The 18,272-nt window shown below is 33.8% G+C and overlaps 1 protein-coding gene across 4 annotated transcripts in view; it reads left to right on the top strand.

The window, feature by feature from the left end:
• Positions 1–525: 525 nt before the first annotated feature.
• The window catches only part of LOC105347404 (diacylglycerol kinase beta), a 55,225-nt gene continuing 37,478 nt past the window's right edge, over positions 526–18,272 (top strand). For 2 of the 4 annotated variants that reach the window (XM_066084132.1, XM_066084128.1), the window contains exons 1-4: positions 526–686; positions 11,608–11,730; positions 14,197–14,288; positions 16,848–16,989. In XM_066084132.1, coding sequence (XP_065940204.1) covers positions 16,923–16,989 — 67 coding nt within the window. In that variant the 5' untranslated portion in view covers positions 526–686; positions 11,608–11,730; positions 14,197–14,288; positions 16,848–16,922. Of the gene's footprint in view, positions 687–11,607; positions 11,731–14,007; positions 14,031–14,196; positions 14,289–16,169; positions 16,295–16,847; positions 16,990–18,272 lie in introns of those variants that run through there. The other 2 variants (XM_066084130.1, XM_066084131.1) reach the window with 2 other exon arrangements.

The following is an 18,272-nucleotide window of genomic DNA, read 5'->3' as shown; positions in this document are numbered from 1 at the left end:
ATGATAGTTATAATTTTTAGATTTTAAAATAATAACACTGAAGAAAATATTATACAAAATAATGAGTTTAAATCATCATGCATCATGCACCCTCGCCTGTTATGATGATTTATTAATTTTCTAAACCGATTACTTAATTACCCCCCCCCCCCCAAAAAAAAAGAATATATTATACTACATATTTTCTAGTTTCGTGTACGTTAAAAAAAATGAAGCCATTCAGTTACAGTAATTATAACATTTTCCCTCGCTGGCTTTTCAGCCACCTGTTTAAAATCGCCGATGATATAGATCTACCGTGCAACAGTACCAGCTGAGTACAGTGCGAGCGCGTGGCATGCAGAGGCACTCAACACATGGTGCGTGTAAATATTCTTTAACATAAGATTATTCAGTTACATTTTGGGTCTTATGTGCTTTAGCAATATGTATGCCGTTCTGAAAATTGCTTAATCTCCAGCATGTATTTATTTATATACGAAAGCTACTCCCCTTAGCTCGCCTCTAAATTTAATCAAGATACAGCCGAGAAATGCGTGGGTGGCAGGCTTCGACAGTTGCGCGAGTTACTCTTCATTAAGGAGATTGAAAAGCTCTAAGCACAGATCGAGGAAGTTTCGTGCTACCACGGTAGATCTGTACACCAGCACGGATTTTAGCGGGATCTAAGGAATCTTTTTGGAAAGGTAAGAATGTTGAATTTCAGTGGAGTAAACCGAGAAGGTAAAAATGCAGACGATCGTAAGAATGGTTGTGTGGGATATTTATAGAACTTGCAGTGCGCCGACCTCTGGGGAAATACACAGACATTTTTTTCACGAAGGCATGAGGGTTTGTTTACATGTACAGTGTTTCGCTGTCGGCCATCCAAAACGGCGAAAGTAGCATGCCTTGGAATATCAGGATAAAAGAAAACGTGAGGCGCAAGTGTGTGAAGGTTAAGGGTGTTCCATCATGTATTTCATGTAATGTAATTTAATGAATTCATTGATTTTTTTTTCTCTCTCTCTCATTTTCTTTTGTTTATGCCAGGAGTTGAAAAGTCCTTCACATTTCTTGTCAAGAACATGACCAACCAGCTGTTAATTTTATCCCCAACTGCCTCTCAAAAAATAAAAATATCTGATGTACTGAATTCAACACATTATTGACTAACATGCTGAAGAAATGGTCAGTGCTGAACGAATCCTAAAGTAATTCATTATAAAACGGTGGCAACAATAAGTTCTTGATTCTTTGATTTCTAGAGAAGATTTTGGGTAAGGATGTGTAATGTCAGTTAATCACATAAATGAAAGACTTTCCCTCTATAACCATTTAAGCTGATCTAGTTCATGTACTTTTAAAAAGCCAGCTGTTTTTCGAGTGCTGTGAAGTAGACCATAGTAAATTTAGAACACCTTCCCATTTATACAAGACAGTGCCAAGCAGTGTAGACAGGTTTCTAAAGTTGTTTATGTTGAAAAGATACCCATCTACAAAATGAATTTAAATTAGAGATGCCTTAAGTGTTAGATACTGTCCCAAACATTAGTCATTTAATAGAAACCTGATTTATAAAAGTAGATTTCATTTATATTCCAGTACTACGCACACACTATTTCCTTGTACTAATAATTATAATACATGTGCTTCTACTACCATTACGTCAAGATAATGGCATTCCATTTAAGTGGCGCATGATTGTGTTTTGTCAAGTAGAAGTTGGGGTGGGTGTCTTAGCTAGTTGATACCTATAAGAAGAGGATTTTTGGCCTTTTGATGAATTTAATTTGCCAGAGAAAATAAGAGAAGAGTAAGATGAGAGAGAGAGAGAGAGAGAGAGAGAATAATTGGTAGCATACTTATTTTTCATTTTGGGAGAATAGAAGGATGAAATTTTAAAACCATTTAATATAAAAGAGGTAAGATAATAAATTAGAGAATACAAAACTAGACATAAGTACATGTATTTGATTATGCAGGGAGGAAAGTATACATTATAAGCATCTAAAAAAGTGATTGTTTTCAATATTGCAATCATTTTAAATTCAGTGGGATGCACCAGCTTTTATATACCTCATTATTATGGTCATAGTTACATTATGAAACTCATTATATTACATAAAATTATGCCATCAATAACATCCTGAAAAGGGCGGGGAGAACGGAAGAAAGATGGAAATGTTTTTGTGCGATATGCATTGTACATGTATATATGCACGTTGAACTGATTTTACAATGAACAACTACATGTAATAATAAAATAATGTTTTCCTGCATTGCATTAACATTGCCCAGATATTAATCAGTGCATGTACACATCTTTATGTATTTGCATGTATAAATGAAATGAATTCAGTTTAGAAATAGATCACAATAATATATGTAACATAGAAAACTAAAACTATACTCAATTTAACATATAACTTGATTTTGAAACAAGATTACCCTTTGCCATGGCATCTGAGGCAAAACTTTCCAGTTATGTAATTTCTTTAATAAAAGTAAATAAAACAGATATTGAAACAAAAATATGTTTTTTGTATCAAGTCTGGATTTTTTTTTGGGGAGGGGGGGGGGGTAAGTGGAGTTCTTTGATAGAAGACACTAGAATATGTATTATAATACAAGATTTATGGCTACAATGTTTTAATATGAATATATATGAATTCAATGGGGGACCCATTTGACTTGCAGTAGGTGTATGATAAATAACAATCTGTATACATGTATTAGGATGATACATGTATCTAAGGTGAACATTTTTCAGATATTATGTACATGCATTTACACCACTCTCAGTCAGTCTTCGGATAGTGTATGTGTATATAAATGCATGTAATTTACACTGTCACTAACTGTGTTGTGTTAAGCTTACCTCATGCATATATAGTCATTAAGGTTGGGCCATCCTTAAAAAAATGTTTGTTTGGAATTGCTGCCTGGAAGTATCCAGACCCAGGTGGGAGGGTCGGGGAATTTTTGTTTGTTTTTTAAACTGGAAGTTCAACTTATTAAAGATTGGTTAAAAATAAAAATAAGATTGAACATGTAACTATGTAAAAATTGTATGACGAAAAAAACAACAAATTAAGAAAAGATGTTTGATTTTTAGGCAGGAGGCAATTCCATACAAATACGGTAATTTTATTTTTGCCATGTAGCATTGAGTCCGGACTAACCTTTTGAATGGTTACCGGTAATTATTAAGCATCAATCATCAAGAATTCGAGTTGTGAGTACAATATAGTTAATTTTAACGCCAAATTATTTTGTATTCAGAAACATGCAGATGACAGTATGTGTGAATACTCTGTGAATTAGGCATTAATTTAGAGCTTTATACTGCAAGTATATAATTATAGTATTTTTTCTAAATGGAAAATTTGACATTGATGTTTTTAATGGGCATATGAAATTACATGTATTGAAATTTAAAGTGATTTAGTTGAAAAAAAATGACTTAAATAATGTCTTGAAAAAAGAAGGGAAAAGAATCAATTTGGACAGCCAAGTGTGGCATAAAAATTGAAAGTTTGAATGAAACCCAGTTACATTAAATAAGATATGGAACATATTATGATTTTTAAAAAGTATATTACCGGTATTCGTGTATTTTTGTCAATGAATATATATGTGAATTCCTTGCTTTTAAAAAAGCTGATATGCTCTAGCTAAGAATTTGTTGTGGTGAACAGATTTATTAGAGGTGCATGCACTTTAAAACTAGCTGATCTGTGTTTGAGTCTTGACTTGTTTGATATTATCAGTGATTTTAGGTGTGTATGCATGATGTTTATCAGGGGGAAACACCCAATTCTTAACATGTTTATAAGGAAAACCAATTTACTTCAAAGCTCCTTCTGGACATGCATGTACCGGTATGTTGAGTATAAATGTTCATTAGATAAAGGGAAAAGAAAACCCCCTTACTGATACGCTCTACTCTTTAATATAAGGATGGCAGTTAGGAAAAACGAGATGGACAATAGCTGCTGTTCATACATGTACATAATCATTTTAGAAATGATAGTGTGCAAGACTGGAGTATTAATGGAAGAATAATTTCATACTTAGAGACTCAGTCTGTCTTATTTATGGCATTGCACTGCAATATAAGATAGGTTGTCTTCGGTCAAACAGGGCATAAATGAGATATCATATAGCCCACTATTAAGTTATCAAGTTAAGCCCAAGAAATCAATTGTTGGTGTTTGTCAAACACATCGTTTGTTACTGTACACATTGTGAACAGAAGTATCGGTAGAAAAGAAATCATTTTGCACCATAGTTACTGTGTATTTGTCCGAGTTGTAAATTTTATTTATAAATTGAAAAAATAGTTTTCTTCTGAGTGATATAATTTTGAAATTCTCTGCTTAATATTCATATTTTGGTTGTACAGTTTTTTCTATAGCTCATTTGCACCAATTTCAGATCGATATGAAGGTATAGTGAGAACTGCGAAAAAAATGACCCACTTCAACAACCAATAGATATTATCATGTTTCATGTAATCTCAAAATTTATTTATTTTGATAAAAAGAAAACAAAATAAGATTTTTTTATGGTGATCAAGTTCAACTGGAAATAATATTTGATATTTTTGCAAGAAAAGGGCTCACATTCAGACCGGTATAGTATCACTGGTTAGTAAATAAAAAAGAAAGAATTAGTTTTAAAATGTGTGGTTCATGAACTGGGGTTTGCAAGAGTTAGTTACAATTATGATGCTACTATACAGTATATTAGATATGTATGGAAAACAGGTTAGAAGGCTCTACATTCTCCCGTTTATGGGATTAAGTGTGTCCTTCACACCGATGCTGTGTGCACCGAGTGGATCTCATTTTGTGTCTTTGAATTGAGTGAATTGTCACCTTTTATATAGTCTCCTTTCTCCCTGGTGCCATTTTCTCCTTAAGTAAGAAACATGACATGATGAAATTCCCCCGTAACCCAAAAACGTCATACACCCTTCCAACAAAAGAGCAATCTAGCGGGAAAGTAACATTTCATCTGACCTACGTCGAACTTATTCGCAGACAATTCAATAGATTAATTCACGAGGGTCTATTTTAAGGCGGTTTTGACAAGCAATCCCCATCTTATTCCTTCTGAAGCACAAATCATCCCCCCAGGTCTGACAGAATTTCCATTTCACGAAATGTTAATTAATAAATCCATCATACGACCACACTATATGATATATTGATCTTCATACATGACATATCTTGATGGTGAAGTTTGGCGTTTTTTTTCTTTTCCTTTTTTTTTTTTTTCTGGTTGGATACAGTCTTTGTAGTTAGCCCATCACTCTGCATGGAAGCAAGGTTCGAGTAGAAACTAGCTGACTCAAAACGACAGCATTACGAGTTTGAACCATGAACTCCCTGGATCATAAAATTTCTGTAATCAAATATCATTATCATGCATTTTATGTCATACGCTGGCTACTTGATCAAACTTCAGTAAGAGAATTGCCGATATATAAAACACCGCATTTATCTCTTTATTGAATATACTACAGCAGCATGCAACAATTTAATGGCAAGAGTCAGGAAACTGTCTTGCTTTTGTTGTTTGTCAGTCCAGGCATTATTTTACATTGAAGAATCAGTAATCGGTAGTACATGTATAGCGGTATTTCTATTAATTCTAAAGAGCCAAGGTCCTTTCTTTTTCTATTAATCTTTTTGTCCTTTAAAGTCTTTCCGACAACTCCACCTTGAGAATAAGATTTTATGTATGCATGAAGTATGGGTATTTGTATGATTCTTAGGTTTAAGGTCAAGGTCATTTTGAAGTAAAAAGGTCAGATTTGGGCATTGGTATTTATAGCAGGGATATCTTAAAATTACCGGTATCTGAGTTGAAGGTCAATCCATGTTTGTAAGTGGATTATAATGCATAGTTTAGTAATCTACATGTATAATCAACAAACCAATCACTGGGACATTGGAAATGCAATCTCTCGGATAACTTCTTTTACAATTTTTTGACAGTTTTTTGCCCTCTTTTATAAAAACAAGCATCATATTACAAAACATTGAACACACAAAACACAATCAAGTTACTTGAACTTGGAATTTGCACATAACATTTTTTTCATTGCAGCAGCACTAGCTGTCATTTATTTCAGTTATTCCACTACATTTTTTTTGTAGACCGATGCAAGACTAATGTTTGTCTGCATGTCTGTCTCCCCAAATATGCATTTCCATTGATAATTAAGATCTGCCATATAGCTCTGTAGCAGTTTTCTAGCTCATCAACCAGAAACCATACAGGCTTTAATTGATATTGGGTACTAGTATCATTCCTCTTGGCTTGTTTACATTATGCAGTATGCTAATATTTACCTACATTCATATTTTCTCCCCTGTGCTGTCACACATTTGCAGGCTGTGGTATTTACATGGAGGCAGTAATTTTGTTTCCATTCAATAATGTGTCAATTAAAACGGTAACATCAGGAGATGAAGATACATAGCCAGAAGGGGAGAAACAAGAGTGAATATCTGAATGATGTTATGATAGATCTTGGAGGTTAGCAAGGGAGGAGAATTAGGGGGGGGGCTAATGTTATTTATATACATGTATTTAAAGTATTGTATGACTACCGGTATCTAGGGGAGGACGAGGGGGGGGGGTGGTAATGTTATTTATATACATGTATTAAGTATTGTATGACTACTGGTATCTGGGGGGGGGGGGGGGGGGGGGAGGTCTAAAAGGTTTGGTTAGCTGAATAGTTAATCAACCAAACCAAGGTCAGTACAAGTTTATAATGATACATCTGTTTAGATGAACATTATATTCAATACATGCATGTGGGATATTGATGAATATAGTCGGATGTTTAAACAGCTGTTATTTATATATAGCTGTGATAAGGTCAGTTACTTTCCACCTCAGAAACTTATAGATTGTGAAGGGTTTTTATTTTTGGTGCGGTTTTTAATATGTTGGTGATCTTGATACATGTTACTGACGTACAATATGGTTTGGCTAAAGCTTAATGTATATGAATCTATATGAGTTTAGGATGCTAATTTCATTTTAGATATGAATTATGAGAGGTAGCTTGGGGCTGTACAAAGCAGCTAGATAGTATATAATTATCGGAATGAATTTGAGGTCAGTGATATGGTGTAGCTCTACTCTTCATAAAGGCCTCAAGGCAAGGGTGCTTAATCCATGGCTTAGTTCACAGTTTTGTGGTATATAGGATGGCTGAATGGTGAACAATTGGTACATACCATGTCATCCTAAAACTGAACTTCATTTTTCTTCTCTACATGTATGTAATTACAATAAGATCACTGTGAATTTTGATTTAATTACTTGCGTCCTAGTGTATAAACACATCATATATTGTTAAAACTTCATCATGAAACCCTTTTTTTTTCTTTTCAAAGGTTACAAATGTAGCACATATTTGTTTGAATGAAAAAAATTAATTCATTGGATTGAACATTGAAGTATGTTGGTCGTAATGAGATTTTGAGAATCAATATTTCAAAAAAAATGAATGCATGAGTGATTAGACACTCTAGAGAGAGAAGCGACATTGAAGTGACTCATTAGTATGGAAATTTATTGCTGTAGCATATGATTGAATAAACTGAGTTTTTGAATAGGATTGCGTTGATTACCGTATCATTTGATTTATATAGTTTTAAAAGGGCTTGAATTGATCGTCATTGCCATTTTCATACTATATTTATCTCCTTTAGAAAAAGAGTTTTGTGTTAAGATTAAGAAAAATATTCAAATATTTTAGGATTTTTCTTTTCTAATAAAATAATTGTCTATGGTTCATCATATTTATTTAAATATAAAGAAATCACGTCCAAAACTGTAAGGTAGATCTGATGGTTAATTAGTTGACCATCCAGCCTCCTTGAAATTGAAATCGGGAAAACGGTGTGGGCGTTTAAATTTGTATTTGTGGTACATGGTCGATCAATGTTATGTCATGTTTTTATGTCAGATGGTGGCTGCATGGTATGATGATAGAAATACAGGTGTAACTAAGTTGTTTTCATACACTTCATGCCAACTGAATTTGCTGGACCTATATAATTCTGTTCTGCTATTATGCACATTGATAATATCATTTGAGATTAGGCTTGGCATGCAGGGGATTCTGTCTGTTCCTATTATAGTACATGTATTTGGTCAGAAAGATGGAGAATATGATCTATCTGGTATATGATATAGAAAAGGAGGGATATTAAGCTGCACATGTATATGAAAACATTTTGCATGCTTATATTCTATGATTGATTAATTGCATGTCTATATGCAGTTTAATCAATGTAATTGAATTTTTTTGTTAAATTTTGTTGTTGTTTAAGGAAATTCAGGGGTGCATAAATTTGTTGTTGTATCAAGATCTTAATATCCAGCATAGTCAACAGTTTGTTGTATTTATTGCAATGTTGCTCTGAGTTGACACTGTATCCATACCAGCACTGAACTGTTCAGAAGACTCTTTTTTTGGCAGTTTATATCCATTTTTATGCGCATATATACTGTTTATTTTTGATTGATCGAAGGGTCATTGACAGCCAGTAAGCATTACCTTTTGGGTGTGGCTGTGTAATGGTTTTTTTTGCCGACCAGCCTTGAGTTCATTGGTAGACTACCAGTGAGGTTTCAAGATTGTATTAAAAGACGTTTGAATGGAAATAAATAGAAACTGATTTATGCCGATTTTTTTGTGTTTTAAAGCTATAAACTGAAAACAGAAGGAAGTTGTTATGATAAAGTGCAGTTAAATAGAATCTAGTTCTGTTGTAAAAATGTCTTCTTTCCATGACTACATGTATATCAATTTTATTTTCACCTCTGGTGTGAGTTATATCAGACGATCAGTAAACAGGAGCTGTTTTAATCTTGATAAAATAAATCTTGGAGTTTTACAAGGCATTACCTGCTTAAAGCAAATAGTAGGATGTCACAGTACCATAGGTACTCTTCTCAAGCTATGAAGTATGTGTTTTGATAAGACATGCAAAACTTATGTATGTTTAAATTTGAGAGAGAGAGAGAGAGAGAGAGAGAGAGAGAGAGAGGAGAGAGAGAGAGAGAGAGAGAGGTATCAAAATAAATATTTTTTTATATTTCTTGGAATCAATAATGATGTGAGTAAATTGATTAAATTATTGCTTGCACTTCTCTGCTGTTATTTTGTGCACTTTTACCGGTTTGTATCTATCATTGGATGTTTTATAAGCTTGCATTGAAACCCATTCACAAAGAGATCCTGATTTGTGTTGGCAAAATAACCTGACTCAAAGTCTTTCCAAATGCAGAGAATCTGCAGATCCCGGAGCCATGAGCCCATTGAGTGGGTGTGTTCGGAAAGCAAATCTATGAACAAACGTAAGGATATACTATTACACAAAGCTGCCACGAAGTTTCTGCCGATTTCTGTAAATGACTTGAGTATTGCATAACTAATTGCCAAGTCAAGCATGCATTCTTTCACGTGTCTCCTGCTACTTGGATGCATCAAGACTGGTGTTGAAACGCGTCCTTGTAAACAAGAATCTGACAATATAAAAGAGTAATTTGATATGTATACATGTTTTGATGTGGGCGTCTAGAAATGGAGTGTTGTGATTTCATCAGAAGATATGAATAAGTTATTGGTGGTTTAATTTGCATTATATTTGCATGAAATATTCTGCAGGTAAAGGTGTATGTGAATTTCATAACTATATGATAGATGTATATACTTGTAGAGAGTTTATATACATGTACTAGAGTGGAAACATTGCAACATTCACTTGATCATTATGATCTAATGACAAATTGTTTTACACCATTGATCAAGTCAAAGTATGTCAATATATACACTAACTAATTACCAATCATGTCAGCATTAATTACCAATCTAAATGCATGCACAGCGTATCCCCCTTAACCGATGGTGACAGGTCACAGTAATAAATATCCATTGATTGCCTGCATTCTTCCAATCAATAGTAGTGGATTGTACTACTACACAGATCAGATAGAACAGTAAATTCACTCGTTTAATGCTTGGTTTGTTTCCTCCAATGACCAGCAATGCACTGTGGGAAAACTCCTGGCAGAAAAGAGAGTTAAGCTTTATAAGGTCCTCAATCAACCACCTCCCTCCTCTTTCTTCCCCCCCCCCCCATCTCATAAGGGAATACAGAGTGTGGGAGGATGTGACCCAGTAGATCAAAAGACTAATCTTGTCAGGGATATTAAGAAATGTGTGTGCATGACCAAACTTCTCCTCCAGATGACCATTCTGCCTGGAAGAAAAAAACTCAATTAGCTTTTGATCCCGAGAGAGAGAGGGCGAAACTGCAACTCAGTCAACATTGATAGCCCTGTGTTCTGTGATTGATGAACAGCTAGTCATTTGATATACATGAACTGTGGACAGTTTAATATTAAAAAAAAAAACTCTCAACAATACATGAATAATGCATTTATCTAGTGGAAATTTAAAGTTGCTGGGATATGCATACAAAAATAGCACTGATAGTGGTTGCATGTAATTGAGTTGATTAGCAAGAAGTATTTGCAGTTTCGTCACATGTATGAATGTACATGCATACATACATGTATGTGTACCCCAATTATGCTTATAAGACTTTTTAGTTTATAAAATGAACTTGACCTGGAATTTCTTGTTTAAAGTTGTTGTCAATTGCCTTTATTTGTTGTTTGTATGTGGTTGTATGTTGTTTGTAGCATATACATGTATAGCATAGGTCAATATTCAAATATTAATCAAGTTTTAAGGGTGAAATTTATGAACAAGGTACTTAATTAGTAAGCTAGCTGGCTGATTATTGGTTTCCATCAGCTCCACAAAGTACATGTAGCTGGAGGTGATGTGGCCGGAATGACCATGACATTAGGATGATCGAGAACTTGGTTGAGAATATAGTGTATTGGTTAAAAGGATTTTATACAGTGCAAAATGGATGCGTATAACCATGGTGGCAATTTAGAAATGATAGTGGAAAAGTTCAGTTCTTTAAGGGTCTGAATTGTATATCCTTCAGTTCTCTCCAGATAATTTTGGTGGATTCAATAAGCAGACGATTGGATGAAATCCACTCCATCATGGATCAGATTTTGGACAGCGAAATGTCGCTGTGACCTGTGCACATATTAAGCACGATGGCTATTAATTAAATTGATGGCAATGAAAGTTGTCAGCTCAATGTTCAATATGATTCATACACGCATGGTCAGCGATATAATGAATTTATGAATCGGACCAAGAGCTCTGGTTTCTCTGAAATGGTTTACAATATTATTGCATGGTTATTTATAGACAAATCGAAGACATAAGTCATTGTATTGTAAAAAAAAATTTCCTTTTAAAGCACATGCATTGCACCTGGCTTTTTAATCTGCATGAAGACCAGCTACATGTATTATACTTTGAGATTAAGTGAAGATGATCGAGAGATAAATGCTATGATAGGAGTTTATACATGTATTTATACTTGTGTTCAATTTAATATAAAGGGACTTATTGATTGTTTATGTAGCATGTGGACTTCTATAGAGTCGTTTGTTTATGTACTGTCACTGACGGCAAAATCCGTTGATATTTTGTAGATAATCTTCCTCACGGTGCATCTATAGGAGACCAGTCAACAGTGAACAACATGGTGAAATAGAATTTTCAGACTTCAGGGATTAACAGAGGCAGTGAAATAAAACATGCCCACGGATCTTCAGGTATGTCTGTTTACTATAGCTGCAAGCCATTCTTTTTGTTTTTAAAGATTAGTGGGATTTTTGTGTTGAGGTTGGGTTTGGCTGTTGGGATATGGCATATATGGGAGCCAGCGGTTTGGGGGGGGGGGGGTGGAGAGGAAGTGTTTTCCTCATGCATACAGATTGCTTTGCAGCTCTGTTATAGGATATTGTGTTTTCAGAATCATCTAATACATGATATATGCTATTGGCCACAAACTTGATTTGACCCTGATAGAGCCGAGAAATGATCAAATCAGTAGCAAAGACTGTTTAACAGATAGGAGGCATAATTCTTGGAAATGCCATCTCTTCTAAGAAAATGCATTTATCTTTGCATTGGACAACAAATACCATTTGGCGTATGATTGTCATGTTGCTGTGAATATCCTTGACAACAGATGTCAAGGCCATTGGTGACTAGATGTGAATGTCAGAAGAAAAAATTTAGGGTATGAAGTATTATAACTGCTTTTATCAATGGTGCAAAGATTAAATGAGGAGTGATACAAACTTTTAATGGTTAACATGTTTTTTAGGGGGGGGATTAAATTTTTGCCTGTTTCATATCCATTTTTTGCTTAAAGATCTTTCCTTGATTGAATGATCATATTGTTGGGTTAAGTTTATTAACCTTAAGGCTTTCATTCTTAAGCAAATTAAATTAGAAATATTTTATTCATTCATTTTGAGAGAGTATCTTTACATATTCATAAGATTTAAAGCTAACAGTTGGCTTCCCTTTTATGTGTTCGGTTTACAGTGACGCAATTTGTGTTTAATCTACAAAGATTACATAATCAGAAACAAATTTCGTAGACCAACCCCGGCCATAAACACAGTACAAAACCTGGCTACAGCCGATTGGTTTACATGTTTTTAGTGTTGTTTAAGACCTACTCCAATGATCACAATCTACATAGCTGGTTAGTGGTTATAGATAGGGAAGCTCGTGATTTCTTATTGAGCTATATATTATTCCTGGTTAAACTTAAGTCTTTTTAATATATGAAACTGGAAGTTTTATGAAACTGGAAGTTTTATGTTATTGTTGTATCACCTTCACCATACTCCTCAGTGTTGAGAAATCATTTTGCTTAATTGATATTTATTGCAGCATAAATAAGGGATAGGCTTTAACTTAATCAGTTTGAATTTTTAAAAGTGCACATTATACATGTTATGTACACATTACGTATTGTTTTAGTAGATCGAAACAAAAAAGGTTTTATTTTCCATACAGCAACGTACCCCCCTAATGCATAGTAGGTCCACTGTTCATGTTGACTGTAATGTCCTGTAAGTATTTATGCATCATTTATGTATGTTTAACTTAATACAATATACCATTACAATGGATATGTATTCATAAGCGTCATCTTAGTGCTCTCTGGTTTTTAAAAAAGTGATTATTTGAAAAAAGCTAAGTATTATATGTGTTTTACTGTAAAATATGTATATGTACCCCTTACCTGAATCATGAAAAAAGAGAATGAAACTCCATTCAAATTCTCTCTATCGGATTGCTAAAATATTTCTGCAGCTTGTACTTAATCGAATAAATTCATTTTATTTCAAAATGGATGACAAAAATGTTTTTTTGAATATATATCTAAAAAAAATTTTGTTTTGAAATGCTTTCAAGTTGAAAGTTTATACTGATTAGCGAGTTGTTTTGTTCATTGAGTTTATACATAACAGCTGATTCCATACACAGGGGTTATTATGTGGCAGAATAAGCCACGAAATGGTGCCTCATAACGTCTGACAGGGTCGTAACAAAACTCCTATGGAAATAGTTTGTTCTCGAGAAAACTGCACAGTTTATAAACTTCCCCCATCTGAAAAAACTACGCTGAAGATATAATAATGTTCATGAAATACCATCTGTGGAATTCTCATTTTTTTTTTAAACTTTTTTTTTTCACTTTCTTCCATCAAAATATGCAGAGCGACCAGCTAACCTAGTTTGTAATTCAGTGTCTTGTGTTTGCCAGCCCGATGATGTGTATGTGTGTGGGAGGGGATATTTTTTATCACAGGCATAAATAGACAGCCGATTGTTATGGATATTTCGGAATGTCGCAGCTAGATGCTTTTGATTATGTAATAGAGGGTCCTGACCGATCTTTGCAGGCTTTTAAATATATTGTGAGCATTTGATCAGAAACCCCCCCTCTTTTTTCTATACCACATTGGGAATTGGAGAGAAGGAATCGTTTTTTGGCTATAAATTTTTTTATTGCATGTCGCAAGAGACTATAGCTCATATTACCTTACAGGTAAAGGGTTGTCAATATGTAGAGAGATTTGTGTTTATTATTAATGCATTATTTACATATAGTTCAGGCTGTGAATGTGAGGAGCTAACAATCCAGAACTGAAAGTATGTGTGTTACATGAAGTACGTGTTTAATCTATTATCAAATGATGTTGCTTTCTTTGCAGAAGGGATTATAGAGATGTGACCTTTTTGCACGACCAGATTTACCTACTTTCACCGATTCATTTGATTGGGACTCGACTGAAATTTTTTCCAAGTAAGTAGATTTAGCATTCGTTGGGCAGTAGAAGTGTTATGTTATTGGAGACGATGAATTGTATTTATGAAAAGTTGATTTGGTACAATCCTTCTTGAGAAACACAAAAGCAAAATTGAATTGTCATTATGTACTTTTAATTGATGTACAGTATTTTAGCAGCCCCTGTGAAATACTGTAGTTTCCCATTTTTTATGAGAGTACTTAATTCTGTGATTCCACTGTTTTGTATTAATTCCCGAGACAATAACACAGTGAGTACCCAACTTTTGCTTACACGTAGTTCTCAACTGTCAGAAAAAAAAGCAAGTCCTAAATTCTGCAAGGGATGCTTCTCAGGATTTTATGCAGATACGGTATTAATTCCTCATGTTTAATAAAGAATCTACAGTCACTCTTTCAGTATTCCCTGTGAAAAAATCCAAGCCATGACCATTGCTGGTGAAATACTTTATGCATTAACCCTTCCATCATTGAGCTCATGAGCCTATGAGCAGTATAAGGCTTTTTAAGAGCTTACATCAATATTTTGAATAGCTTCAATAATAATGTTAAGACTTTTTTTATTAACTTTAAAAAAAGAGAAATTATGGTTGTGCTACAAAACTGTAGCATTTAGATCTACAGAGAGAGAGAGAGAGAGAGAGAGAGAGAGAGAGAGAGAGAGAGAGAGTACCGGTACTTTGTTTAAAAATGAGTTTAAATACTGAAAAGATTAAGAGATCTTTCTAATGGGTAGTTTAGTAGTTTATTGCCCTTTCAGTCTTCTTAAAATTGATAAAAATGCAGAGATGATGAATATAGCATATTTTTCGAGCATATAAGAATTTTTGTTCCTGATTAAAGGAGAAAAGGAAAGGAGGAAATGTCTTGATAAGTCTTTCTTGTAAACATAACAAAAATCAAACTTTTGATCTATTCATTTAAAAAGTGGTTTCCTATTAAAGTGTAGTATTTTTTATTTTCCTGTATGTAGCATTTTGAGGTGATGCAAACAGTATATTTGTTAAACATATAAAATTTGTACCTGAATTCCCGAATTAATTGATTGAATTGGTACTCTATACTATACTCACTGTACATAAAACTTTCTCAAATCAGCTGATTATTTTTTTCAGAAGTAATTGCCTTGTAATTGATCAACATTGCGACATTACACTAACAGTAGAATTTTACTTTATGAACATGATGAAGTGATTTAGTGCTCTGCACACACATGCTTCAGAGCAATTTCCAGAACATCATATTTTATTAGAATAAAAGGACTCTTTTTTCAATTTCATTTCAATATTTGATGACACATCAAAAACGGTAGCTGTAGGATTTTATAGACCAGTTAACTTGCCAAACATGGCTGCAGGCTAGATGCTATGATTACATCTGTTTTTATGGTTGTTACTTGAAGTTCGTTGTTTGATCAATTTTTACATTTTGCATGTACAATTGGTATCAATAAGTTTACTTCTAGATTTGAATTTCAAATCAGATTGCATTACGCAGTCATGATAACCAAAACAAGTGATCTTTATTGGCTATTCAAACAGGACAAGGTATTATAACTGGAGAGCTTAAAAATTCAATTTGTAACAAGTAGAAAATGTCTTTGTGTGCAAAGATGTTGTTTCCGGGTAGACTTCAAATGATTAAAGTCCTAGCTGTCACTTTCACAATGACAAGTCAAGATGTCATCTTGTTTGTGATGTCAAAAACGAAATAGACCAAATAGGAGAAAGGGAAAGAGGATTATGAGTTGTTACAATTAAGGTAGCAACAGCCTACTGTGTGTGCTCAGGGAAGTTGCCTAGTCTTCATACATTGGCTACATACACTCAAGTAAAGTGTCCCTCAATGAATAAAGAAATCTTTATCATGCGGATGGTGTTTTTTTCATTGTGCAAAAAATCTACAAAACAACCACATTGTTTCAGGATATCAAATCAACGTTGAATTGAATGTGTCGTATAGGTGCATTCATGTGTATATTGTGCAGTGTATATATTTGGTTTGTAAGTTTTTATTTTGGAACTATATTAAGTGCTATTTGCATGCACATATTTACTTTCTCTGCCAAGCATATTAAATTGAATTGACTTCTGTGAATATTGAATGTCTCTGTTGATTCTTGCGTGGCCAGAGATTGTATAGACTGATTGAAGGTGTAGCTTTCAGGTTATTGTACATTTAATATACTGTAAAAGTGGTTAATATTTAAGCTGTTGGCTTAAAGTACATGTTTTATAGTCAAACAATATATGTGTTGGTACTTAATATGCGGATGTGTAATTTACCACTCTAAAGTTTTCAATTTTTTACCATAGGTGCATTTTTTTTCCCCGCAATTTTTAGCATACTGTGTAACAAGTGTTAATTTCCACTACTCGTAAATTACCACTTTTACAATATTTGTTTACAGTGAACATTCTAGAAATGAGATCATAGAAGAATGGGATCAATAGAAGTTTAAATAAATTTCATCTTTTTTCAACTCAATTTACAAAACATTTTGTTTTGTTTAAGTAAATGATACATTGTTTTACATTGATCATCTTTTGTTTATAGATCTTGCTGAATGTGACACCATCATGACAATAGTTAACAGGAAGAAAAAGGTCTAGTGTAATCTGAGAGTGCAACATGGCTGATGTTGACTGGAAGAAGATCAGTCCAGATGAGTTCCATCAGCTCCAGGAGTACACATCATGTAAGTGATCATCATGCTTACTACTGTACATATCATGTAAGTGATCATCATGCTTACTTCTATACACATCATGTAAGTGATCATCATGCATACTTCTATACACATCATGTAAGTGATCATCGTGCTTACTTCTATACACACCATGTAAGGGATCATCATGCTTACTACTGTGCACATCATGTAAGTGATCATCGTGCTTACTTCTATACACACCATGTAAGTGATCATCATGCTTACTACTGTACACATCATGTAAGTGATCATCATGCTTACTACTGTACACATCATGTAAGTGATCATCATGCTTACTACTGTACACATCATGTAAGTGATCATCATGCTTACTACTGTACACATCATGTTAGTGATCATCATGCTTACTACTATACACATCATGTAAGTGATCATGATACTACTATACACATCATGTAAGTGATCATCATGCTTACTTCTATACACATCATGTTAGTGATCATCATGCTTACTTCTATACACATCATGTAAGTGATTATCATGCTTACTTCTATACACATAATATAAGTTATCATCATGCTTACTTCTATACACATCATGTAAGTGATCATCATTCATACTACTATACACATCATGTAAGTGATCATCATTCATACTACTATACACATCATGTAAGTGATCATCATGCTTACTTTTATACACATCATGTTAGTGATCATCATGCTTACTTTTATACACATCATGTAAGTGATCATCATGCTTACTTTTATACACATCATGTTAGTGATCATCATGCTTACTTCTATACACATCATGTTAGTGATCATCATGCTTTCTACTGTACACATCATGTTAGTGATCATCATGCTTACTACTGTACATATCATGTAAGTGATCATCATGCTTACTACTATACGCATCATGTAAGTGATCATCATGCTTTCTACTATACGCATCATGTAAGTGATCATCATGCTTTCTACTATACGCATCATGTAAGTGATCATCATGCTTACTTCTATACACATCATGTAAGTGATCATCATGCTTACTACTATACACATCATGTAAGTGATCATCATGCTTACTTCTGTACAGTGTACTCATGTAAGTGATCATCATGCTTACTACTATACGCATCATGTAAGTGATCATCATGCTTACCTCTGTACAATGTATATCATGTAAGTGATCACCATGCTATCACCATACCATGAACATCATTTAAGTGATCATCATGCTTACTTCTGTACAGTTTTCATCATGTAAGTGATCACCATGTTTTAACCATACCAGGTACATCATGTAAG

Source organism: Magallana gigas, chromosome 5, assembly GCF_963853765.1.
Source record: "Magallana gigas chromosome 5, xbMagGiga1.1, whole genome shotgun sequence".
Lineage (NCBI taxonomy): Eukaryota > Metazoa > Mollusca > Bivalvia > Ostreida > Ostreidae > Magallana > Magallana gigas.
Note: the sequence above shows the minus strand (reverse complement) of the source record. Positions and strands in the feature narration are given on the sequence as shown.